Below are 11191 nucleotides of genomic sequence, written 5' to 3' on the forward strand. Positions count from 1 at the left end.
GCAAATATAAACATTTGGATAACTCTTGTTTGTTGTTCGTGTTTATGTTAGTCAGCCAATTTTCATGGGTCCAGTGGACCCACAGGGTTGTTTGTTTTTTAGAACAATACAGCCATGAAAGTTGATGCTTTACAAAGTCTTGACAGATGTTACTCTATTCCAATTATAAGCAACACAGACAACACATATGGTTGATATTTGACATTTACCCCTGCTAAATCGTATTTATGAAAAGAAGGTTTTTGTATGAAATGTACTTAAAAATGCATGAGGTTGAAAAGCATAATCCCAAACACCATACAAGGATTAGAGGAACAGTTCACCCATAAATACAGATGATCTCATCATTTACTTACCCACAAGTAGTTCTAAATCTGTATAAATGTCTTTGTTTTAATGAACACAGAGAAAGATATTTTGAAGAATGCTTGTAACCAAACCTTGTATCCATTGACCACAATAGTAGGAAAAAAGTATTTGTTCTGTTGAGCACAAAAGAAGATATTTTGAAGAATGTAGGAAAGCAAACAGTTCCGCGGCACTTTTGATTAACATTGCAATTTTTCCTACTATGGTTGTCAATGGGGGCCAAGAACTGTTTGGTTGCAGACATTCTTTCAAATATCTTTCTCTGTGTTCATCAGAATAAAGAGATTTAAACAGATTTATAACAACTCCAGAGTGAGTAAATGATGACAGAATCCTGACACATTAAATGAAATGCATTGCGAATGCTGTTTCATTAAATTCAGATTAAAGCTTATGCGTCCCAAAAACACGTGTGATGTCAAGAAGGTTTAGTGTACAAAGAGAAGAAGGGAAGTATCCTGCTAGCATTTTACTTTGGGGACAGTATTAATGAAGCCTTGAGTCTGATAACACAGGAGAGCCACTTAAAGAGAGAGAAGATACAGGAGAGACCAGCTGGTCATTCACAGAAAGAGAGTTTTCCCCTACACTCTCTCTCTCACTCGAGCAATAGTTCTCTTTAGACTATTAAAGCGTTGAGCAACAAGACATCCTGAAAGTCCCACGCTTTTCTAGTCCATCGCTAGAGAGAGAGAGTGAGAGAGAGAGAGAGAGAGAGGCAACAAAGATCCTGAGAACCCCTTTCAGTCTTCAATCGGGATGGACAGAGACATAAAAGAGAGCAGGACATTTTTATCAGGTTACAGTCTCGATGGCTTTCCTCCAACTTAACTTTCACTTTGTCCTTTTATCTCTCTCTCTCTCTCTCTCTCTCGCTCTCTCTCTCAAACACACATACACACACACAAACAGAGAGTAAGCTTTTCTCAAGAGCACCGCTCTAAAACAAAGAGTTTGACGAGACAGCTCTGCGTGGGCTCTTAATAATACAGCTCCAGCCCGGCTTCAGTTAATAACACTGTGAGCAGTGCCACACATCACATGTGCTCACTTCACCAGGACCAGAGAGCTGAAGTAAATGCCCACTGTCATTGCTTGAGGTGAATGTCTAAAAAAGGCTTCTCACAAAAGTACATTTTCGCACTCCAAACATGTATTGTTTGTGATTTTCTGTCCTCCTTTGACCCAAAAATTGTGTGTTTATTTGTAGTCCGTACGAGCCTTCAAAACTACGCCCTTTACTTCATGCTGATCTTTGATATTTTCAGTAGTTTGAAGGTCACGGTTCATATTATATCCGTTAACAGCGACGAAGCCAGATAAACAATGTCGGCTTTTAAAGTTCTCGGGTCATGTGTTCATGTAGAAGCCAAACATGTTGTTGTTCTTCTAAAGGATGGAGAATACAAGCCACGCAGCTTCACATGTCTCACAGTGCTGTCATTATACAAAATGTTTATTCTTCTCATGAAGAGACTAAAACGCGGCTATTTTTAATCACACAAAACATTGTAAGGTTGAAATTGGAACATTCTATATGACTTCTCGCTGTTGGGCCTCATTCAGACCAGACGCATGCTGGGAATGTTATTGAACGCTAGAAAGAATGCAGCATTAGCGTTGCTGGGCCTCACCAGCTGTCTACCAACGCTCTGTGCCCCAGGAGATGGCATTGTGGGTTGGGCTGGAGTTCAGAGGCGCGGGTGCCCGTCCTTTTGATAAGAGAAAAACCTGGGAGGAGCTGATAATATGATGTGTTTGCTTGGTGCCCTTTGTTCTGTGTTCAGACGTTATGTGGGGGTGTGGCTTTCTTCTGTGCGGTAAGAGGTGCATTGTGGGGGAAACACAAAATCCCTTATGGACCGAAGTAGGAGCCGTTAAAACTATTAATATGCAAAACAGGCCTCATATCGACATATTGTCTCCCTCAGTAACTGCTGAAGTATCCAGACTGTCGCTTTTATCTTTATGTGGTTGATGATACAAGCGTGTAATTGAAGAATGAGCGTAACGGAGAAATGAAGAAGATAGGTAATGGCAATGCTCATATAAAACCGTTGGTTACCAAAGAACATTGAACTCCATCGACGTTTCTCAAAATATCTTCCTCTGTGTTCCGAAGAAAGAGGGGGAATAAATGATGACAGAAATGTTCTTTTTGGGTCAACTTTCCTTTTAAGACCGATTGAGGGAAGAGGGTAGTGTTTTGTAATATGTAAGAATAAAGTGAAGTAGAGTCACACAGAGCTGAAAATCTGATGTCAGAGAGAGGTGAGAGACAGACTCTTGTGAAATGTCTGACGTGCTTGTCAAACATGTTTTTACAGCTTTGCAGAGGCAAGAAGTCATCAGGGCATGACAGCAGCCATATATCTCACCGTCTTCATGATTCATAAATTGTGTCTGATGGCAAAAGACAGACTCATACAGACCCACCTGTTCCTGTCAGCCCGTATATTGAGAGACAAACTCAAAAGTTCTTTGACCTTTCACTTTTGGGAACTATATTTTGTAGCATATTGTTCAGTGCATTTGATAAAACCATTGACAAGATACTTACTGTGTGTGACAACTAGCCCCGTTTCCAGTGGTTCTCAACAGGGGCCCGTGGCCTCCAATATCTCTTAATATTTTTTCATTTTTATATTGAATAAACACTTCCAGGTCATATCAAGCTCTAAAATATTTTATTGGGGAGGAGTTTTTGTGATAGGCAGGGGGGGCTTTGAATATTGTTGAAAACAGTGGGGGGCCTTGGAGTCAAAAAGTTCGAGAACCGTAAGTCATAAACCAGATAAAATAAACGTTGTCTCAACATCACAGATGTCCAAAAAACATGATAAAACCATAGTACATGGTCATTTTTAAGTGAGTTACATTTAAACTGACTGGCTATCTTTTTTATTTTGAATAACTATTTGTTTATTTCAATATCACTGTTGTGTTCTAAGATATGGATGAGTGAGAACCAGGCGTGTTTGGGCTGTTTTTCCAGCATTTCAATACGCAAATTTGATAGACGTGTCAAATAAATTAGGCTGCATATAATTCATCCTATTAACAAAGCTATAGTTTAGCCCTTTCAGGACATCAAAATGTGTGAAAACTAGTTTAACGCTTTAACTGTTACTTCAGTTTGATACAGTGAACCTTTCTAGTTCCTCAGTCCCACTTTTGCATCCATTTCGGCTGCTAAACATGACAAAGAAGACTGTTTCGATCATTTAACTCGTAATCTTGTAGGCCCAAGATGAAAACGCTTTGTAGCTTCAAAGTCCAAGTACATTTTTCCCACGTGAAACCAGTACGCTCATCCTGTTTTCCCTGAATGTGTGAGCAATATCTGAAACCTCTTAAGTGTGTTTTGCTTCTGTCTCTAAGGCCCGAGTCCATCCCAACACAACCTCCCTCACCTGTTGGCAGTAAATCTGGCCCTGCGGGTCTGAATGTCAGACCCCTGTAAAACTGTCTCATAGTTGTTCAGCCAAAGAATGACTCACGTTCCCAAGCAGAAACAAGGGAGGGATCTGGCGAAGAATTGTCTTCTGTTTAATGAAATAGATAACACACCACACTGTTGTGTAATTCATAGATTGATGTGTTTTCGTCAGTTTTATTTGAATATATATTGTTTCATCTAACATCACTGATTTTGGTTGGTTTTCTGGTCACAGGTTAACTTCATGCCTCTTGTGTGTTGCAACAATAAGGAAACGATTATTATTTCCATTCATCTCATGAATACTGTATACATGCAGCATTTTCCAGAATGACATTGAGTGGTTATAAACTTCTGGAAAACACTTTTCGACATACTCGGAGTCATTCAAGCAGGTCTTTACCGTACGATAAGAAGCGTTCAGCTCTGAATGAACTAGTAGCTACTTGTACTCCTTTTATGCCTCATCTGCGTGTGTTGAATGTGTGTGATCTTGTGTTTGTAACTGGATCTGTTGAGAGGCTTGGTTAACAATATCCTCCTTTTTTATTCCACCCCGAGAATCATACATTAACATGATAATTCTTGCAGAAACCATTCATTTGCGGTATTTTGTACCATGTAATTGGTGGTGAATTTGCGGCAGATTTACAGATTGCTACGATGTTTGCAGCTTTTCGATCGTAATGGTGAACTTGAGCAAACCTTTGGCAATGACAGCAATGGCCATCATGACACTGCTAGTGAAAAGTCCAGATATTTGCCACTATTGGTATACAGTTCAGTGGTGAACAACAGTTTTGATAAAAATACATCATTGATGCCAAATGTTTTAGCACAAAACGTTTTGAATGTGCAATATGTGAGATTAAGAAGGATTAAGTGACAGAAGTGCAATATAATATACATAACTATGTCTTCAGAGGTGTATAAAGACCTTACATAATGAAGTATGAGCTATTTTTATATACATACACCGCAAGTCCCCTTACATGGAATTCATCATGTTGTTTCTGCAGTAGCTCTAAACAGACAAACTACTCTATATAGCACGATTCACAAACATGTTTTCTCCTTCGGCAAAGAAGCTGAAAAGCAACAACATCTTTGTCGTGTGTCAGCCACCAGAGTTCTTCATAGGGAGCAGTGAAGTGAGTCATTGGTTGCAATTTGCAACATCACCGTTAGATGCCGCTATAATCGTCAGGTACGATTTCACAGGAACTGTCAATTTGACGTCTTTTGACTTAAATACATATTAGGAAAAGTAGATAAGGTAACCTACAATTTATGTTTTTTCACCCATATCATTTGTTTTCTTTTTAGTAATTTTTTTCAAATTCATGAGGTAAATGAGAAATATTAACCATATACGCTGCCTGTGTTTCTGTGTTCTATACTAGCTTGTATTTGAGATCAAGTAAACATCTTTAAAGTATTTTTTATGGTTTCATGATTGTATTGATGAAAAATCAAACAACGCTGTCCACTAGACCCGCTTACCTTGGCTGGTTTACAAACATGAACACCATATAAATAAACTCTGACGCATGCAGCCTTAGGCTGCGTTCACACTTAACTTTTTGACAAGAAAAAATTGACATAAGCACTTTTTGAAAAAACGCTTGCTGTGTTTGGTTACAAATACAGCCGAACATCATGACTTTGTAGGCAGCGTTTGTGCACGAAGGCAATCCAGATAGGCAGCGAAATGGAAGTCTATTTGAATTATAAACAGAGAGCATCTTTGCAATAACTAATCACATATTTCAATACTTATTTCTCGACAGAAATGCGGACATGCCGCCATATTATTTTTACTTGAGCCTTCTCGACCAATCACCTTCTTCGCATGTTGTTATGGAAACGAAGGTCTCTGTCATTGGTTAGCTGTGAAAAAGGAGCTTCACTTAGAGCGTTTTTTTCTGAAAAGTTGTACTTATTTCAACCTCAAAAGATGATCCGAGCTGCAGAAAAACACGCTTTACTCCATAGGATTATAATGTAAAACAGACGCTAGCAGCTTCAAAAAAGAAGTCAAGTCTGAACACGGCCTTACACAACTCACTACTATGTTTGTCCTTGCAACCATAAAAAATAAATCAGATGGAATTTTATTTCTAAAAACGTCTGTCTTTATAAATGCCCGAGGAGATCATTTTATGCTTACAACCCTTGATACAAGCAAACTGTGTCTCCCCAAGAGCCCTTTGCAGTCTGTGAAAGTCCATTTTGACAAAACATACTTAATTGTCAGGAGCACTGGTTAAGCTGTTTCCCTATTGAGCTCTGTCGTTGGTGAGTAATATCTCTATTTATTTTCCCTTCACAGGTCTTCCCATCAGCACTTATGCTAAGTACTGCTACCGTAAGCTGCAGAAAGTGGCCATCACTGGAGGCAAAAAGGTAAGTGTGGCAAAATAAATCCACAAAGCAAAACACGACCATTAAAATACATTACCTCTGACCCCTTATTTTTATCTGTGTTGTTGATTTATAGGCCTTATAGTCAGGCCTTAACCCGTTTTTGATCACAGCATCGACTCCAAACATCTAATTACTTTCAACATAACCAGACACATAAAAGTTGGAGAAGTGTATCACGTGATGTCTAATGATAATTGAAAACACACAATTTTCTCGGGTCTAATGTTTGTTTATAGATGCCAGCGGTGCTGTAAGATCGTACCCAGGAGTCTCGGAGCAGTCAAAAGACACAGTATAGAGTGTACCCGTCACATCTGTTTGCAATCACAGCACTAGACTTAAAGGAACACACCATAGGGACTGCTAATCCACTAACCCAAATTTAGGAAAGAAGGTTACAACAACCCTCCAGGACCTCGTATAACCCCTTTACATGAGTGGCATGCACACACATCACCACCAACAGTAACAGTGATGATGTCGCTTCTTTAACCGGTCCCACCCTGTAATCTTCCGTTCCACCGCTGGCTCCTGAAGTTTAAACAGGGGGTTATTTTTACCCCCAGAATTACAACATTGATTCAGACATGGACGATCTGTACATTTCATGTCTTTAGGGTTTGAGAAAGCCAACTTTGGAAGAGATTGATCACGGACGGAACGCCATCGTGACGCCTTCTCTGTTCGGCAGCGCTCTGGAGGAGATCATGGAGAGGCAGAGCGGGCTCTTTCCAGACCGAAAACTGCCCTGGGTGCAGGTGCAGCTCTCTCAGTACGTACTGGGCCTGGGTGGAGCTCAAACCGAGGGCATCTTCAGGTGAGACCTAGAAACAAAGAGAGCACTTCTTACATTGCAAATTATGACACCAGAGCGATTCTAAGTTTCATGCAGCTGCTTTGATCTGGGTGGCCTTTTTATATATTTTCATTCTAACATTCATTTGTCTGTTTGTGATTTTGCAAAATAAAATCATTAGACACATTTTTAGGAAGGGAGTACCGGATTTGTTTTGATTCTTTTGAGAGAATCTGATTCACATTGTCATCCCTTCTTTAGTTGTTTTTTTATGACAACCCTCTTTGTCCTTGATAGATGTCAGCATTCTTCTTGATGGTTTATGTATACTTCTTCCTATTGTCTCCCCTGGATGTATCCTGTTATTAAAGACCGCCTGTTGTTCAGGTTTTATTGCTTATGAATAAAAGTCTCTGTATAGTAAGTCTCATCTGTATAGTATACTACAACAAACACACAATCTGAGCAGTAAACTTTAAACACAGTGAACATGTCATTGGAAATTCCGGTAAATTGGCTCCCCCTTGTGGTTGAGTATTTGCGTACACGGTTCATGCTCTGGAAGTGTTTTAGTATAAATATAGATATAAGTAAACAGTATCATGTGTGAGAGATATGTAAGATGAGCTTGTCCTCTTGACTGTATCTAATGTCGCTGTGCTGTAGGGTACCAGGGGACATTGATGAGGTAAACGCTCTCAAGCTACAGGTGGACCAGTGGAAAATTCCAGAAAATCTTTCGGATCCCAACGTCCCAGGTGAGAACATAAAAGCATAGCCTTGAGCTTTTTATGGCGTTTGGTCCTTATCTGTTAGTTTTGATGTCACTTTATGATGTGCACTACAAACGATTTTTTTACCTTTTCAACCTTATTTTGTTTGCATATATATTTTACACACATGTACCTATATACAACACACACAAAATAAATTAGGAAAGCACAAAAGAAAATAGCTGTTTTTTATAAAAGGACATTTAAAAATCTTATTAACTTTTTATCGTGCATCCCAAGTAATATCAATCAAACTCCAGTTGAGTTGTTTTGAATAACTAATAAACAAAAAAAAGACAATAAAACCTAATAAAAACATGATTTAAAACAAAGAATATGTATATTTAACATTTGCTTTTTTTATATATTTTTGTGTTCATTTTAGTTCCATTTTACAGCTGTCTTTTGTGCTTTGATCATTATATTTCTTTTTTGGTGTTGTTATACCTGTTTAGTTTAGTTTATTTTATATTCATTTTCAGTTAAAACATCTAGTGCTTCAGCTTTAACTTGGCTACATTAACTGATAGATTTAGTTCAGGCTAAAGTCTCTTGATCAAATTATGAGGATTTTTTGCATTAAAGTTTGATTTCCTCTAAATTTCACTAATTTCAATCTTTAAAATGCCCTAAAGATACCGTGTTTTGAATGCTCTTTGCTTCATAGAAAACATGATACAAATCACAAAAAATGACGTAAGCACTTACAACACATATCTGTAATGTCTACACCTGTATTTCTGTCCCTCAGCATCTCTCTTGAAGTTGTGGTACAGAGAGCTGGAGGAGCCTTTGATTCCTCAGAGCTTCTATAAACAGTGTATCAGTCATTATGAAGATCCTGACGCAGCCATCAGTGTGGTTCAGTCTCTTCCTGAGCTCAACAGACTGGTGCTCTGCTACTTCATCAACTTCTTACAGGTTCAAATTCTCTATAATGTAAACACAGTTGACGACAGCTTGCACGCACGTACAGGAGTGTATAAATGCTGTGTGTTTGTCTCTTCATCCAGGTCTTCACCCAGCCAGTGAATGTTAGTAGGACTAAGATGGATGTGAATAATTTGGCAATGGTGATGGCACCCAACTGCTTGCGCTGTCAGTCTGATGATCCTCGAATCATCTTTGAGAACACGAGGAAAGAGATGTCCTTTCTTCGCTTGCTCATCGTCCACCTGGACACAAGCTTCATCAAGGGTTTAATCTGACCTCTCAGCTTCCACAGTCATATATTATCGGGATGATGGGAATCAAGATCTACTCAGAGAATCATTGTCTTGTGGAATATCAGCACCTCCAGACTTGTCTAAATGTGAATCATCCTTTGTTAAGAAAATGACTCTTTCTGAACTGTATGAACAATATCAAATCAATGAATTGGTGCCATTTGCTGGGATTAAAGACAGGGTTGTGATGCGAGACAAAATGCATGACCTATCAGTCTTTTATGTCAATACGACCTTTTCACAATGATGTCACTTAACTTCCGCCTTTTCGCAAAGCAATTTATCATAACATCCGTCTTGCAACAAACAAGGAGAAGAAGAACTTCTGTATTCCCGTCGCACTGGAATTTAACAACAATGAAAAAAAATGACATTGACAAGTAATTATCCTAACACCTTCGCTAACACAAAAAGAAAACACATACCTTCATAATCAAACATGTACTGTTCAACGAAGATTGTGTATCCTTTATCTAGCTGTGATGTTGTCGTAAGCGAAAATTTGTCTGCAAGATGTTGTAAATCATCTAGCTGTATTTGTGGGAGCTGTGCAAGGGACTTGGTAAAGTCCCTTCTGAGGCGCTAGCGGAAGTAACGATACACTGCTTCGCGGCAGAACAGAAGATGCGGGACATCATGTGAAAAGGTCCTCTTAGTGTGGAAATGCATCATTATAATCTTTCTCTCTCTGTCCCAATACCCCACATGCAGATCTTCAGAGTATTTCATTAATTTAATATGGTTTGATTGTTCTGATGATTTAATATCAGTTGTTTGTAAGGTCTTATATGAGTGGAGAGAATTTGAAGCTTCAGTTTCGTCTGTAAATCTACAATGAAGCTCAAAGGGGTGAATTGCATAAAGGTCAATGTTTGGGGTCTGGCACCCTACTTGAGAGTGGTTCGTTGATGTATGACAATGTGTGCGATGTGCCCGTGTAAACACATTACCATTCATGCTTCCACAATGTCACAGACCTCAAATGAAAGGGTCGCATGAGCCAAAGAATGGTGTTTTTAAATTAACTGCTTGCTGTAGTTTCTCAGTCAACTGACCTTTTCCAATTTGAAAATGCAGAATTTCCAGAAGGGGACTGTCTGCATCGATGAGGTCTAAGAGAACTCCTTGTTTCAAAAGCGTCAACATCTGACCAAGATAATAATCAGATTTGCTTACATTGAGTATAAGACAGAGTTTAGTCAAAAACATTGTGTACACAAACAAAAGCATTTGGCTAACACATTGCAAGCACATACGCAACCAGTTCTCGGACATAACTGTAACAAACTTCAGTACTCAAGAGGCCGCTAGAGTTACCATCAAATGTCTGCACCACACTGTGAAAAAGAGGCTGCCTTACATTTTTGAGTACAGTATAATCTAACTGACTGTATTGGTCATTTCTACTACTTACAATTTCCCTAGTGATGAGTTGCTATAACTTATTTAAAAGAAGTTCAAATTGCTTAACCTAATGTGAGGAATTAAAGTAGCACAAAAAAGATGTGTGATATAAATATCAGTGGTTAAACTAAGTCAAGTTCAAGTTTCTAAATGTAAATGACAAAGCTTACTATAGCTCACATTAAAGCGCTGATTCTCAAACTGGGGGCCCATAAACTTTATGCAATTAAACATCAGAAAAATATAAATATTCAGGTATATATGAATGAAAACTGCAGCATTGATTGTTCACTTAAAACTACCACATCACATTTGCTATTGATACAATGGGGAAACTGCCACATGTGCTTTTGTATATAGATATTTAATCTGACTGATGTTGTTTATAGTGAAAATAAACAATCTGTTTAAATTGGGTTGCATACAGTTGTCAATTGGAGTGTTAAACCCCTTCTTTGTTGCACTTGCCCTTCAGTCTCTTTCTTCGTGTTCTTCTTTGCCGTGTCTGATACTCATTCTGCACTCTTACTGTAAATGCTCCTGAAGTCTGTATGTGTGGGAGACAATAGTGAATTGATGACATAGAATATGTGTGTTGAGATGTTACATGATGAACGTTGAAATAATAAAATTTGTAAATTTGTATACTTATCTTGGGTTTGGTCAAGATCAGCTCATGTGCTGGGAAGTTGTCAAGTATGAAGTGGGAGACACTGGACAAATTTACATAATTATAAACAACTTTTCTAACGTATTT

General features: G+C 38.5%; 1 protein-coding gene across 5 annotated transcripts in view; it reads left to right on the plus strand.

The window, feature by feature from the left end:
- arhgap46b (Rho GTPase activating protein 46b) overlaps positions 1 to 11085 on the plus strand; it is a 60470-nt gene extending 49385 nt beyond the window's left edge. For all 5 annotated transcript variants that reach the window (XM_056733406.1, XM_056733407.1, XM_056733411.1 and 2 more), the window contains 5 exons: positions 6141 to 6214; positions 6853 to 7052; positions 7698 to 7789; positions 8556 to 8725; positions 8818 to 11085. In XM_056733406.1, the coding sequence (XP_056589384.1) occupies positions 6141 to 6214; positions 6853 to 7052; positions 7698 to 7789; positions 8556 to 8725; positions 8818 to 9012 (731 nt within the window). In that variant the 3' untranslated portion in view covers positions 9013 to 11085. The remainder of the gene's footprint in view (positions 1 to 6140; positions 6215 to 6852; positions 7053 to 7697; positions 7790 to 8555; positions 8726 to 8817) is intronic.
- The last annotated feature ends 106 nt before the right edge of the window (positions 11086 to 11191 follow it).

Source organism: Triplophysa dalaica, chromosome 20, assembly GCF_015846415.1.
Source record: "Triplophysa dalaica isolate WHDGS20190420 chromosome 20, ASM1584641v1, whole genome shotgun sequence".
In the NCBI taxonomy this organism is placed as follows: domain Eukaryota; kingdom Metazoa; phylum Chordata; class Actinopteri; order Cypriniformes; family Nemacheilidae; genus Triplophysa; species Triplophysa dalaica.